The sequence below is a fragment of the Rhinoderma darwinii genome, chromosome 1, assembly GCF_050947455.1.
Source record: "Rhinoderma darwinii isolate aRhiDar2 chromosome 1, aRhiDar2.hap1, whole genome shotgun sequence".
NCBI lineage: Eukaryota > Metazoa > Chordata > Amphibia > Anura > Rhinodermatidae > Rhinoderma > Rhinoderma darwinii.
Genome location: NC_134687.1, coordinates 657,307,765 through 657,323,866, shown reverse-complemented (window position 1 = coordinate 657,323,866; position 16,102 = coordinate 657,307,765). Strand labels below are relative to the sequence as shown.

The 16,102-nt window shown below is 42.0% G+C and overlaps 1 protein-coding gene across 1 annotated transcript; it reads left to right on the top strand.

Annotated features, from left to right (window-relative positions):
* The first annotated feature begins 214 nt into the window (after positions 1-214).
* LOC142664142 (uncharacterized) lies at positions 215-15,833 on the top strand. Its single transcript, XM_075843121.1, has 4 exons — positions 215-447; positions 5,107-5,204; positions 5,369-5,480; positions 11,896-15,833. Exons 1-4 carry the CDS (start codon positions 363-365, stop codon positions 12,672-12,674), a joined length of 1,074 nt encoding a protein of 357 aa, XP_075699236.1. The 5' UTR covers positions 215-362; the 3' UTR covers positions 12,675-15,833.
* Positions 15,834-16,102: the final 269 nt, after the last annotated feature.

Below are 16,102 nucleotides of genomic sequence, written 5' to 3'. Positions count from 1 at the left end.
CTCCCTCTCTCTACTGAGGGGGGAATACGGTGTTCAGTTCTCTAAGTGTCTCTCTCCATACACAGGAGTACACAATAGTGAAGAAGACATCGGGTGACTGTACGACTCCCATCATCCATGAGTCAGGAGGATGGAGCAGTAGTCCGAGCCCCATCACAGAGCGTCCCCCTCACTCCCGGATTTCTGACAAGAAGATCTTAGAACTGATCTACAAGATGACTGAGCTGCTGACTGGAGAGGTGACACTGCTGGGAATGCTGGGAAATTCTACAGTAACAGCACTGGAGGTGTCTGGGTGATGACTGTATCATTGTGTGTGTCAGGTTCCTATAAGGTGTCAGGATGTCACTGTCTATTTCTCCATGGAGGAGTGGGAGTATCTAGAAGGACACAAGGATCTGTACGAGGAGGTCATGATGAAGAACTACCGGCCGCGCACATCACAAGGTAAGAAGAGACAGATATGTTTTTCCCTTAATCAGACAATTGTCATCCACAAACAGGAGAACAAGGGAAAAATCCAGCGCCAAAACGATAGATAGAATTTTAAAAGGGAAACACGGTTCCAATTTTATTTAGAAAAATATAAAAAAATAAGAAGAATTTTCCAAGTGCGAGGGTGGATGAAGTGTATGCACGATGCCTACCCATTTCAGACGATCTCAAACAAGCCATGATTAAGGATTCTGCGGTCATCTGAAACGCGTAGGCATCGTGCATACTCTTCATCCACCCTCGCACTTGGAACATTCTTCTTATTTTTTAATATTTTTCTAAATAAAATTGGAACCGTGTTTCCCTTTTAAAATTTTAGCTATCGTGTTGGCGCTGGATTTTTCCCTTGTTCTCCGTTTGTTCTCTACACAGTGTGCCGACAGGGAGATCCGGGCGCAGCTAGCAGCAAGACTCTGCTATAAAAAGTGAGCTGGAGGATTTCTCAAAATTTTTTCTCAATTGTCATACACCTCATGGTGATTTTTATCTTCCTCTGGATCAACACGGTGGGATTATAGGATGCACTTGATGGACTTGTGTCTTTTTTCATCCTTATTAACTATGCAACACAGAATGTATGGAGCAAAATTTACCACTAATATAAAGTACAATGTGTTCCCAAAAAACAATCTCACAATGACTTAGATGAGTAAAATCTTATTCCCACTTATGTTGGGTCCACACCACGGTGTAAACACTGCGGAAGTTCTGACCGGATTTTCTGTGTGGATAATCTGCAGGATTTTTACAAGAGATATTGACATGTTGTAGATTGAGAATCTGCACACCACTTCTTTTCTGTGTATTTTCCGCAGTGTGTGGATGAGATCTGTTGAAATCTCATCCAGATTTCTGCTACTTATAGGAAAAAAAACAAAAAACGGCTCCCCATTAAGGTAATAACGTTCAGGGATATGTACGATATATGTGCAGTGAATCTAGGTTGACTCATCTGGTGGAGTTGTGCAGGATCTAGGTAGACTCACCTGGAGGAGTTGTGCGGGATCTGGGTAAGCTCACCTGGTGGAGTTGTGCAGGAGCTTGTGCAGGATCTAGGTAAACTCACCTGGTGGAGTTGTGCAGGATCTGGGTAGACTCACCTGGTGGAGTTGTGCAGGATCTGGGTAGACTCACCTGGTGGAGTTGTGCAGGATCTAGGTAAACTCACCTGGTGGCGCTGTGCAGGATCATCGTCACAGCTCCACTTTAGAACGTGTCGTGTTTAATCTGACCCCGAAGTCGGCATAGTGTGCAGGCCTCCAGAATTGACTCTGGGTGTGTAGCTCCAATGCTGGAGGTCCTCCCGTAGTCAGGTAATCAATGGCAAGGTGTATAAAAGAAACTCCTTTCTGGGGCGCTCCTGTGCTGGTGCTCAGATAAATTTGTAGTCGGCTTTCAACGAATAGGAATTTATTCACACGTATAAAAGCGAATACTAATGCAACGCGCATCACCCTCGTACTGAGGTCTTCATCAGGCAGATAACATCACTTAAAATCTCACCCTAATAAACACCCAATTCAAGTGTAAGGGGTAAAAGTTCATTGAGGGAGGGTTTTTAAAATTTCATTTGTATTGAACAATTTCATTTTATTCTATATTTATGTCTTGATAATAAAAAGGAAATATTAATTTAGTTTCTTTTAATAAAATAATTTTTGGTTTAATAAAATAACACTTGAATTGGGCATTAAGCAATGAAGCCACGGTATTTATTAGGATGAGATTTTAAGTGATGTTATATACGGTACCTGATGAAGACCTCAGTACAAGGTTGAAGCGCGTTGCATTAGTATTCGCTTTTATACGCTTGTGTGAAGAAATTCCTATTCTTTAAAAGCCGATGTAATGATGGGGGTAGGGAAACAGACAAGTGAGCCCTAATCTACCCGCCACTCAGTCGCTGCCTACTTGCAACGACCCGCCCTAGGCGACGGGGTACAACTGGGCGACGGTCCCTACGCTCAATAAGTGCACGACAGACAAACAGACAAGGGTACACAGAAGCTATGGGAAATGGGGCAGTTGCCCACGGCCACACCGTGAGCAACAAGAGTGGTGAACGAGCCGAGTCAAACCAGGAGTGTACGAGGTGCCAAACGCAGAGCAGGAGAGTAGTGAACAAGCCGAGTCAAACCAGGAGTGTACGAGGTACCAAACGCAGAGCAGGAAAGTAGTCAGTAAGCCAGGGTCAATATAAAACAGGGTCAAATAGTTCAAGAAGCTGCAGCAGGGCCAGGAAACCAAACGAGAAGAATCACAAGCAAGGAGGAACAGGAAAGGCAGCTATAAATAGACAGAGGGCGGGAGCTAGCTCCGTCTGGCCAGGCTGTGATAGGCTCTCCCACTCCTAAGCCTGCCATCCTGAGTGGTGGAAGATGGAGTCAGTCTCACAGACATAGAAGCAGGTGCAGACTGATTACCTATGGGCATTGACACAGAAGCTGTGCCTGGCAGATCCTTTACAGTACCCCCCCCTTTTATGAGGGGCCACCGGACCCTTTCTAGGTGGACCTGGTTTATTGGGGAAACGAAGGTGGAACCTCCTGACCAATACCCCAGCGTGAACATCCCGGGCGGGTACCCAAGTCCTCTCCTCAGGCCCGTATCCTCTCCAATGGACCAGGTACTGGAGGGAGCCTTGGACCATCTTGCTGTCCACAATCTTGGCCACCTCGAATTCTACCCCCTCAGGGGTGAGAACGGGGACAGGAGGTTTCCTCGAGGGAACCAAGGACGGGGAGCAGCGTTTAAGGAGGGAGGCATGAAACACGTCGTGTACTCGAAAAGATGGGGGCAACTCCAGTCGGAAGGAGACAGGATTGAGGACTTCAATGACCTTGTACGGCCCAATAAACCGGGGAGCAAACTTCTTGGACGGGACTTTAAGGCGCAAGTTCTTTGACGATAGCCACACCAGATCCCCGACCATAAACAAGGGGTTAGCAGAACGTCTTCTATCTGCCTGAGTTCTTTGAATGCTCTGGGACGCCTCTAGGTTCTTCTGAACCTGGGCCCAGACTGTGCACAGTTCCCGATGAACGACCTCTACCTCGGGATTGTTGGAACTACCAGCTGAAACGGAGGAGAACCGTGGATTAAACCCAAAATTACAGAAAAAGGGGGAGACCCCTGATGAGTTACTGACCCGGTTATTAAGGGAAAATTCGGCGAGGGGAATGAATGAGACCCAATCATATTGACAGTCAGAGATAAAACACCTTAAATATTGTTCTAGAGACTGATTAGTCCTCTCAGTTTGGCCATTAGTTTCAGGATGGAAGGAAGAGGAGAAGGACCGATCAATCTCCAACTTTTTACAGAAGGCTCTCCAAAACAATGAAACCAAACGAGAAGAATCACAAGCAAGGAGGAACAGGAAAGGCAGGTATAAATAGACAGAGGGCGGGAGCTAGCTCCGTCTGGCCAGGCTGTGATGGGCTCTCCCACTCCTAAGCCTGCCATCCTGAGTAATGGAAGAAGGAGTCAGTCTCACAGACATAGAAGCAGGTGCAGACTGATTACCTATGGGCGTTGACACAGAAGCTGTGCCTGGCAGATCCTTTACAGCCGACTACAAAATTATCTGAGCACCAGCACAGGAGCGCCCCAGAAAGGAGTTTCTTTTATACACCTTATTTCTGCTATTGTAATACGCTGCAGACTTCCCGCAATAAAATCCATTGCAGAAAATCTGCATCTAATCCGCCCCGTGTGCACATACCCTAAAATTGACACGTCAGATTTGCGAAACGGTTCTCTATTAAATAAGGTAAAAATGGCTGCAGCGGTAATTGGTTAAAGCCAAAAATGGTTCGGTCCTTAAAGACGATGTACACCTTATTATAGGCAATTTTTGTTGTGTTTTTTTTTGTTACGTTTTTTTGTTTTCACGATGCAGCTGTTACGTCTCCTCTATACACAGAAGCTGAATCATTCGCTATCAGCAAAATCCGTAAGTGAAGTGAACTGACGACTCGGCTGAGAGCGGTTCCTGTGTCTCTAAAATACAGGATCACAATAAAATTGATCACATCTAGGGTGAAGAACATGGATAAACAGGACCCGCTCTCAACCGAGTTGTCAGTTCACTTCACTTACGGATTCAGCTGATAGATAATGATCCTGCTCCTATGTATAGAGGAGACGTAACAGCTGTATCGTAGAAACTGAGGAAAAAAACAAAAACTATATATATAAAAATAAGAAATGATTGAAAGAAAATATTGCCTACAGAGGTGTACACAGCCTTTTAAGATGCTAATGAGCAGGCGATGCCCTAATACTTTTTTCTGGGTTGGCAGGGAACTCTTAAAATAGAGACGTCCTGTGTCCCGCTGCTTTCATGTGTATCAACGTCCACGGAACGCAGATAAAGTTAAATACTATGGCAGAGCAGGGAGCCGTTGGTGCCCCACCTTTCGCTCTGGGAGGCCACAGTCTACTTTAGGCCTGCAGCTTACAAGGTGCAGGAACATCTGCACAGGTAGTGAGGACCTCAACATTGTAATTTCGGCACTGATCAGTAAACCTAGAAGCGTAGAGAGAAGTGTCTGATATATAGACAGATATACAGTAGTCATGTATTCAGTCACTGTGTGTTTCCTACAGATGGATCCAGTAGAAGAAATCCACCAGAGAGATGTCCCAGTCCTCTGTATTCCCAGGACTGTCCAGAGGAAAATCACAATGTCCCAGAGAATCATCAGGTAGATGAAGCTGAGCCCTATACCAGATCTATATAGGGGGGTGTGGAGCTTTTTGGTACTGCGGTCATAGATGTGGTTATAGATTTTGGTAGTTTCTTATGTTGATCTGTTAGATTCTTCGCACTCTGCTGTATTGTACTGAATTGTTACATATGTGAAATCAGGGGGAAGATCTGACTAATATTAAAGTGGAGGATGAAGAAGAAGAGCGGGTGAGGGGCGATCAACCGTGTAAGAGTGAAGTGGAGGAGGAAATTCCAGGAGGTGTTACCACAGGTCAGTAATAATGAATTTAGAAAGTGAATTGGGAGGTTTCTTAAAGGGAAGGTGTCACGAAATTGCTTTTAGTATGTTATTAAAATAAATTTTATTTATTTGTGTTTTTGTGTTGTACTTTTTTCTTTCTTTTACTTCTCTATGGGGGCTGCCATTTTTTTTTTCATCTCTGTATGTGTCGATTAACGACACATACAGAGATGGAATACGGCACATACATCCCCATAGAGAATGCGAACAGGAGCCGTTCCATTCACTATAGCGTACGCCGTCTGTGTGGGAACGGCGCATGCGCCGCTCCCACACAGTCCAAAAGGAAGGTCTTCGGCGGTCGCGACATCCGTCCATGTGTTTAGAAGCAAGGACTAGGAGAGGAGGCAGCGACGGCGCGGCAGGTAAGTTATGTTTGTGTATGTGATGTGTGTGTCTGTTCGTGTTATACTGTGTGATTACCACTGTATCTAATCCTCCTACACTGTGCATTCGCTCAAAAAATGGCGGCACACAGTGTAGAAGGTTTGAACATTCATCCCCCTCCTTTCTCCTGGCACTAGCCAGGATAAAGGAGGGGGGATTGTTTGAGGACACTAAACCGTGTTCCAAATTATTATGCACATTGGATTTAAGTGTCATAAACATTGAATTATTAGTTTTTCAATGAAACTCATGGATGGTATTGTGTCTTAGGGCTCTTTGGATCATTGTAATCAATCTCAGACACCTGTGATAAGTAGTTTGCCAGGTGTGCCCAATCAAAGGAAAACTACTTAAGAAGGACGTTCCACATTATTAAGCAGGCCACAGGTTTCAAGCAATATGGGAAAGAAAAAAGGATCTCTCTGCTGCCGAAAAGCGTGAAATAGTGCAATACCTTGGACAAGGTATGAAAACATTGGATATTTCAAGAAAACGTAAGCGTGATCATCGTACTGTGAAAATATTTGTGGCTGATTCAGAGCACAGACGGGTTCGTTCAGATAAAGGCATAATGAGGTTTCTGCCAGACAAATTAATAGGATTAGGAGAGCAGCTGCTAAAATGACATTGCAAAGCAGCAAACAGGTATTTGAAGCCGCTGGTGCCTCTAGAGTCCCGCGAACCTCAAGGTGTAGGATCCTCCAGAGGTTTCCAAATGTGTGCATAAAGCTATTATTCGGCCACCCCTAAACAATGCTCACAAGCAGAAACGGTTGCAGTGGGCTCAGAAATACATGAAGATTAATTTTCAAACTGTGTTGTTTACTGATGAGTGCCGTGCAACCCTGGATGGTCCAGATGTATGGAGTAGTGGATGGTTGGTGAATGGCCACCATGTCCCAACAAGGCTGCGACGTCCGCAAGGAGGTGGCGGAGTCATGTTTTGGGCTGGAATCATGGGGAGAGAGCTGGCAGTCCCCTTTAGGGTCCCTGACGGTGTGAAAATGACCTCTGCAAAGTACGTAGAGTTTATAACTGACCACTTTCTTCCGTGGTACAAAAAGAAGAACCGTGCCTTCCGTAGCAAAATTATCTTCATGCATGACAATGCACCATCTCATGCTGCAAAGAATACCTCTGTGTCATTGGCTGCTATGGGCATAAAAGGAGAGAAACTCATGGTGTGGCCCCCATGTTCCCCTGACCTCAACCCTATTGAGAACCTTTGGAGCATCCTCAAGCAAAATATCTATGAGGGTGAGAGGCAGTTCACATCAAAACAGAAGCTCTGGGAGGTTATTCTGACATCCTGCAAAGATATTCAAGCAGAAACTGTCCAAATACTAACAAATTCAGTGGATGCAAGAATTGTGAAGGTGATATCAGAGAAGGGGTCCTATGTTAACATGTAACTTGGCCTGGTAAGTTTTTTTTGATTGAAAGAGCTTTTGATTTCTGTAAATATGACCTCCTGATGCTGCAAATTCAACAAATTACCATTTTACTTCTCTTTACAACCTTTAAAATGTTTTGATCTCTGTTGTGCATAATAATGTGAAGCATTTAGAGTTTTTTACTTCTAAAAAAAAATCTGTTATCATTAGGAGATTTGTTCAATAAAATTTGCATTATACTCCAACGGTTGATGCTTGAAGATTATACTGACTGTCATTTGCATCGACTATTTAGGAAAATCAACGAAAAATAACATTTGCATAATAATTTGGAACACGGTGTAGAGCGAGTGTGTCTTCTCCAATTTTGCAGCATAAAGCAATGAGGTTGCTTTACCACATGCCAATGCTGCAATTTTGGGAATTGCTCCCTTTAGTAACCAGCACATGGAAATGTTATAAATTAGAATCTAATTTATGATAATTCGTGGCTTGTGAAAAAATTAGAACAATGTGTAATTATTTATATACTAACTGTTTAACTAAAAGAATATATATATATATTTTTCTAGCGACGCATTCCCTTTAAGGAGGACCTGTCGAGGTTTTGTTTTTTAACCATGTACCTCCCCTTATTCCTGGCGTCCTTCCGATTTCCAGCGCTGTAGTTTTGTTTTATAAAAGTGTTTAAAATAGTTACATAAAGTTTTCTTCAGTGATCGCTGTTCCTGGCCATTAGTCCCGGGTGTCAGCTGTAATACACAGCTGACACCCGCAGCCTCAGTGAGCCCCATTATACCCCCTGAGGACGCTACGTGTGTAGCGAAACATGTCGGGGGGGGGGGGCTTTAGTGCTTTTATTTCAATGTTAGGCCAGCAATTTAAATGTTACTGTCAGCGGTAGAACGTACGAATGCCGCTGATCTGTTACACCTGTGCTTAGTTGCACTTGTCTCACTTACCTTATCTACGTCTCTCCGTATACTATTTCTTGCTGGTCTGCCTTGGCTACTTTTAAATTACACGTTGTATGTCCCATTATTGTCCTTTTAGTCAGACTTAATAAAAGTTACATTTTATTCCTATACATCTATTGATAGCTGGGAAATCTGGGTATTTGTGTGTTTTTCTTTGAATGCTTATTGCCCGCCAGCTATCGGGGTCACTTTGGAGTCAGCGCGTGAGCCCGCTCCATAATTCTCCCCCTGCACCATGACGTATGGGCACGTCATAGTGCAGTTGACAACTCAGTTGGATTGGAGGCGCCTCACAGATTCTGATGCTTTTTAGTTTTTTTCCCTGCAGCCCCCATCGTTCCTGAGATATCAGGGCCGTTCTTTCTAGTGTTCAATATGCAAATGAGGCCTTTGACTGTCAAGTGGGCGGTTACCCCTTATCAGGTGACAGGTGTTACCCACCCACTTGACAGTCAAAGGCCTTATTTGCATATCAAGCACCAAAACTAACGGCACCGATATCTCACCAACGGTGGGGCTAGAAGAAAAAAAATAAAAAGAATCAGTGAGGCGTCTGCAATCTACCTGAGATGTAAGCTGCAATTTTTTGGGCAGATGACAGGTTCTCCTTAAGATGTTAACTGTGTTTGCCTTTTATTAATTTTTTTGTAATCTCCCTAGGCTGTCATTACAACCATTGGCACCCCGCAATCGCACGGGAGGGGGCAAAGTGCTCCAACCTCTTTCTAACGGCTTATATGCTGTGGTCGCTATTGACCACTATGACCACGCATCTAAGGGGTTAAACGAGCGGGATCGGAATTATCTTCGTTCCCATTTGTTTCAGTGAAGTGTCGGCTATGAAGCAAGCAGAGTACGGGCACCACACATATAGATAGGTATACTTGCGGTGCTGTAAAAGGTGCAAGTATGGGCTGTAACATACAACTGATACATGCAGCTTTTGGAGCAGGCTCAGTCCGTGAACCCACTCTATACTTTCCCTTCCAACTTCCGTCATACATATACAGCAGATGTCGGGAAGAGGTTATTTTTGCCTGTGAATTTTATGACCTCATTTGGCACGATTGTAAAGTTCCTCACTGGCACAAATAACAATTTTAAACTAGCTGTCCCAATAAAGTATAATGTCCCTATGGCTGCCCCATACAGTATAATGTCCCTATAGCTGCCCCCATACAGTATGATGCCCCATACAATATAATAACCCCATATCTTCCCCATACAGTATAATGCCCCTATAGCTGCCCCTGTACAATATAATGTCCCCACAGCTGCCCCATACAGTATAATACCCCTATGGCTGCCCCATACAGTAGAATTACCCATAGCTGCCCCATACAGTTTAATGTCCCCATAGCTGCACCCACAGAGTATAATGTCCCTATAGCTGTCCCCATACAGTATAATGCCCCATAGCTGCCTAATACAGTATAATTCCCCATAGCTGCCTCCATACAGTATAACGCTTCCTTAGTGGCAGTCCCCAAATAGTGCTACAGTGCCCACAAAGTGCCACAGTTCCCATGTAGATAGTGCCACACAATGTGCCCATGTAGGTAGCGCCACAGTGTCCCCTGTATATAGTGCCTATGTAGATAGTGCCACTCCCTCCTTGAAGTTAGCGCCACCCTCCTTGAAGATAGCGCTACCCCCCTGTACACAACGCCATTGTGGCTACCCATATTTACTATACTATGTTTGTATACAACAAATGTCAAGAAGGAGTTCACAAATGTTTAACTGTATGAGCAGCAAGGTGTTGCCACATTTTGTCGTACAGTTATGGCAAGCTGATGGCGCAGGCTCAAAAGCTGACCTATATATTAAAGCTGACACCCTGCTGTAAAGGCAGGAACCAGAGCTGGCTCCGATCCCCGCCAATAACCCCTTAGATGCTGTGGTTAATAGTAACCGCTGTATTTAAGTGGCTTGTAGCCGATCGGCAGATGGTTGCTATGGCAACTAAAGGCCTACAATACCATAACCTCCATGTCTGCCCTATATGAAAGCCCAATAGGCCATGCCAGAGGCGGAGCCTAATAGGCTTGCTGTAAGTGTAAAACTGACCATTTTAATTCTATTCACTACATAGGTACTGCAATGTATTAGAACAGCGTTTAAAAATACAGGCCATCAAGTCCCATAGTGGGACTAAAAATAAAAGTAAATAAAAAGTGATCAAAAAGTTAGGTCTCCAAAAATGATACCCATAAAAACTATAGCTCGTCCATCAAAAAACAGCCCTCCTACTGAAAAATTAAAAATGTATGGTTCTCAGAATATGGCGACGCAAAAAAAAATTTTTTTTTACAAAAAGTTGTAAAGTTATATAAAACTATACATTTTCTATTGCGGGAATCGTACTGACCCGCAAACTAGAGTTAACATGTCTTTTATAATGCACGGTGAATGATGTAATAATAAAAAAAAAATGATACCAGAATTTTGATCGTCCTGCCTCACAAAATGGAATAAAAAGTGATGATAAAGTCGCATGTACCCAAAAATGGTAACAATAAAGACTAGAGCTCGTCCTGCAAAAAATTAGCCCTCTTACAGCTCCGTCAACAGAAAAGCAAAAAAGTTATGCCTCTCAGAATTTGATGACCCAGAGACATGATTTTATTGAAAAAAAAAATTATTATGTAAAAGTAGTAAAACATAAAAACAATATGAATTTGGTATAGCCATAATCGTAGTGACCCCCAGAATAAAGTTAGCATATAAGCGCACCCAGCTCTTCCCGGCACCCCTGGTGGCTGTGGGTATGGGGTAATGGGGTTAGGGTTAGCCTTTTCACTGGAAAACATTAAGCCCCGCCTTTGTTATGGGCTATCGATCAGGCAGTGGCCATTACTAAGGCGGTAGTAATAGTTTTAAAAAATACAAGGACATAGAAAAAATATTTTATTGAAATAAAAAAAAAACACATATACCTAGTTTCCGAAGTAGTCCAACAACCGAACCTGTAAAAAAAACACAAACACACAGAAGAAATTATTAACACGTAAGTAAAGCAATTATTATCCTACCTTCCCTGGGTCCAGCGCTGGAGCCGCAATATCTGCGAGCTGCGTCCTATATCTAAGCCTAACTTATGTGACAAAGTCTACTGAGACAAGGCATCTAAATCTATCCAGTGGTGTAGCCATAGGGGCTTTAGTCTTATACATATGATATCTCCGATATGTATGCAAAAAAATATATATCTTTTTTTGGGGGAGGGGTAAACATATATCTTGGGGCTTTTAAGACCCTAGCAACGCCCCTGATTGAAGGATCAAATGTGTTGGTATTGCCAGAGAAGGTTCTGCCTTTCAAAAATAAAATTTTTAGCAAGTCAAGCTTTATGTAATAAAAGTGGAGGACTGGGTATACACCAGTATCCTGGAATTTATTATCAATATATTTTAAAGTGTTACTCAAATCATTATAAGGCCGAAATAACACTATAGTTTCTGACCTGAAGCCAGGAGTGGACTCAATGCATGGTTTAAACTTCTCCTTCCAGCTTAATCCACTTCTAGCTTTGGCTCAAAGCACTGCATGTGAGTTTCAAGCCTAATATGAATGTTATAAATTTGTCAACTGTTTTGAAACCAAATACATTTTTAATCCTAACAGAAAATCCCACTAAGAACTGGGATAAAGTAGAAGATGAAGATATGCAGCAGTCTTCAGGAAAAAATGTCATTACCCTTAATGTACATCCAGGGCTTCATAGTACAGATCTATCATATAATTTCACTAATCATGAGGAACCTTCTCCTGACCAATCACAGATTGTTACCACAGGAACAGCTCAGAATGGGGGTAAAAGCTTTCAATGTGGTAAACAGGTCACAAAAATCTTAGGTCTATATAAGCACAGAAGAATTCACTCAGCGGAGAAGCCATATTCGTGTTCAGAATGTGGAAAATGTTTCATTACTAAACATAAACTCACGATTCATCATAGAATTCACACAGGAGAGAAGCCGTATTCATGCTCAGAATGTGGGAAATGTTTTACAGAAAAATCACATCTTGTTAGACATGAGAGAATTCACACAGGAGAAAAACCTTATTCATGTTCAGAATGTGGAAAATGTTTTACAGATAAATCAAATTATGTTAGACATGAGAGAAGTCACACAAGAGAGAAGCCGTATTCATGTTCAGAATGTGGGAAATGTTTCATTACTAAATCTAAACTTAGGATTCATCAGAGATGTCACACAGGGGTGAAGCCGAATTTATGTTCCGAATGTGGGAAATGTTTTACAGATAAATCAAGTCTTGTTATACATGAGAGAAGTCACACAGGAGAGATGCCATATTCATGTTCAGAATGTGGGAAATGTTTTACTACTAAAGGCAATCTTAGGGCTCATCAGAGAAGTCACACAGGGGACTTTAATTAAAACAGTGTAAACAGATGAATATTATGGAATTGAACAAAAAAAACCTAACAAATGAACTTTGCAATTGAATAAAATAAAAATTCACAGATTTTTTTTCATAAAAGGAAATGTCATAAGTTTATTTATCACTGCCTTAACCCCTTAAGGGACGCAGCCTGTTTTGGCCTTCAGGACACAGCCAATTTTTTCAAATTTGACATGTTTCACTTTATGTGGTAATAACTTCGGAATGCTTTTACCTATCCAAGCGATTCTGAGACTGTTTTCTCGTGACACATTGGACTTTATGTTACTGCCAAAATTTGCTCGATACATTAAGTATTTAATTGGGAAAAACACCAAAATGTAGCGAAAAATGGCAAAAATTAGCATTTTTCTAAATTTATATGTATCTGCTTGTAAGACAGATAGTAATACCACTCAAAATTGTTGCTAATTAACATCACCCATATGTCTACCTTAGATTGGCCTTGTTTTTTGAACATCTTTTTATTTTTCTATGACGTCACAAGGCTTAGAACTTTAGCAGCAATTTCTCACATTTTCAAGAAAATTTCAAAAGGCTATTTTTAAAGGGACCAGCTCAGTTGTGAAGCGGATTTTAGGGCCTTATAATAATAGAAACCCCCAATAAGTCACCCCATTTTAAAAACTTTACTCCTCAAAGTATTCAAAACAGCATTTAGAAAGTTTCTTAACCCTGTAGACGTTTCACAGGAATTAAAGCAAAGTAGTTGTGAAATTTTAAAATTTCTTTTTTTTTTTGCAGAAATTAATTTTTTATAAATTTTTTTTTAACACAGAAAGTTTTACCAGAGAATCCCAACTCAATATCTATTGCCCAGATTCTGCAGTTCTTAAAAATACCCCACATGTGGCCCTAGTGCACTTATTGACTGAAGCACAGGCCTCAGAAGCAAAAGGAGCACCTAGAGGATTTTGGGGCCTCCTTTTTATTAGAAAATATTTTAGGCACCATGTCAGGTTTGAAAGGCTCTTGCGGTGCCAAAACAGTGGAAATCCCCCAAAAGTTACCCCATTTTGGAAACTATACCCCTTGAGGAAATTATCTAGGGGTATAGTGAGCATTTTGACCCCGCAGGTTTTTTGCAGAAATTATTGGAAGTAGGCCGTGAAAATTAAGATCTCCATTCTATCAAAGAAAATCTAGGTTTAGCTAATTTTTCCTAATTTCCACAAGGAATAAAGGAGAAAATGCACTACATTTGTAAAGCAATTTCTCCCGAGTAAAACAATACCCCACATGTGGTCATAAACTGCTGTTTAGACACACGGCAAAGCTTAGAAGGGAAAGAGCGCCATTTGGCTTTTGGAGCTCAAATTTAGCAGAAATGGTTTGCGGAGACCACGTCGCATTTGCAAAGCCCCTAAGGAACCAAAATAGTGAAAACACCAAAAAAGTTACTCCATTTAGGAAACTACCCCCCCTGAATAATCCATCTAGGGGTGTAGTCAGCATTTTGAACCCACAGGGGCTTCATAGATTTTATTAGAATTGGGCAGTGAAAATAAAAAAAATCCTTTTTCTTCAATAAGACGTAGTTTTAACTGAAAAGTTTTCATTTTCTTAACAAATAAAGGAAAAAAAGAACACCAACATTTGTAAAGCAACTTCTCCTGTGTACAGCAATACCACATATGTGGTCATAAATTGCTGTTTGGGTACAGAGTAGGGCTCAGAAGGGAAGGAGCGCCATTTGGCTTTTGGAGTACAGATTTTGCTGGATTGGTTTCTGGGCGCTATGTCGCATTTGCAAAGTCCCTGTGGGACCACAACAGAGGATCCCCCCCAGAAGTGACCCCATTTTGGAAACTACACCCCTCAAGGTATTCACCTAGGGGTATAGTGAGCATATTAACCCCACAGGTGATTGGCAGAAATTGGTGTGCACTCGATGTTGCAGAGTGACAATGGGATTTTTTTTCCATAGATATGCCAATATGTGGTGCCCGGCTTGTGCCACCATAACATGACAGCTCTCTAATTATTATGCTGTGTTTCCCGGTTTTAGAAACACCCTACGTGTGGCCCTAATCTGTTGCCTGGACATTCGACCAGGCTCCGGAGTGAAAGAGTACCATGTAAAATTAAGGCCTAATTTGGCAATTTACAAAGTATTGGATCACAATTAGAGGGCTCTGATGTGAAATTATAAAATAAACTGCTGAGAAGTGACCCCATTTTGGAAACTGCACCTCTCAAGGCATTTATTAAGGGGTGTAGTGAGCATTTTCACCCCACAGGCCTTTTCCATGAATGATTGCGCTGCGGAAGGTGCAAAGTAAAAATTTAAATTTTTCCCTAGATATGCCATTTTAGTGGCACACACCCCAAAAATTGTTAAAAGGGTTCTCCCGGGTATGGCGATGCCATTTGTGTGGAGGTAAACTGCTATTTGGGCACACTGTAGGGTTCAGATGGGAGGTAGTGCCATTTGGCTTTTGGAGCGTGGATTTTGCTTGGTAGTAGTTTTGTTTGGAGTCTTTCTGGTGTTTCTGTTTATAATGTGGGGGTACATGTAAGCTGGGTGGAGTATATAAGGGGCATAGTCAGGTGGTATAATAATGGGGTAAAAAAAAAAACAATAAAATAATCCATAGATATTTGTTACGCTGTGGAGCAATCCTTTCTGCACAGGCCGGTGTTGCACTAATAAATGGTCCTTACTTATTCCCCTTTTGGTCCACACTCGGCATCTTTGCAGTTTGAGGAATTTTGCTGGGAAGTGTTGTCCTGGTACAATACGGGCACCCTCACTTCCAGCAGATATGTTTGGGCCCTCCCCTTCCTGGTTCCCTAATTTTAGGGGCCTTGATAATTCGCCACTTGAAACAGAAGAAATGTTCCCCTCGGGTCGGCACAACTGCATATTTTTTCTTTCCTGACTTATTATAGCCTTAACTAATTTTATTTTTTCATAGACGTAGTGGTATGAAGGCTGTTTTTTTTATTGGTACCATTTTGGGGTACATATGACTTTTTGATCACTTGTTATTTGTTCTGAACAAGCAGAATCCCTTATTGATGTCCTCCGTTCTTGTACATGTCGATGTACAAGATAAATCTGATTGTGTCGTTCTTAACAGATTTACTAAGTTTCTTGCTAAATAATATATTACTTTAAAGGAACAGTGTTACCACAAAAGTTTTTTTAATATGTTAAAGATGTTAGTGCTTTATTAAAAACGTTTGGATTAATTTGTGTGTTTGTGTGTTACTTTTTCTTATTTTTACACTTTTTCTTCCCTATGGGGGCTGCCATTTTTTTTTCCATTTCTGTATGTGTCGATTAACGACACATACAGACATGGAATACGGCAGCTCCAGTCCCATAGGGACTGCGAACGGGGCCCATTCCATCCACTAACATGTACGCCGCTGTGTGGGAACGGCGCATGCGCCGCTC

Bases quoted from the DNA above. Each gene is read 5' to 3' on its own strand.
- LOC142664142 (XM_075843121.1), top strand. From the start codon at position 363: ATGGAGGAGTGGGAGTATCTAGAAGGACACAAGGATCTGTACGAGGAG. The intron at 5,205-5,368 runs GTAGATGAAGCT...ATGTGAAATCAG, and splicing joins ATGTCCCAGAGAATCATCAG to GGGGAAGATCTGACTAATAT. The intron at 5,481-11,895 runs GTCAGTAATAAT...TAATCCTAACAG, and splicing joins TCCAGGAGGTGTTACCACAG to AAAATCCCACTAAGAACTGG.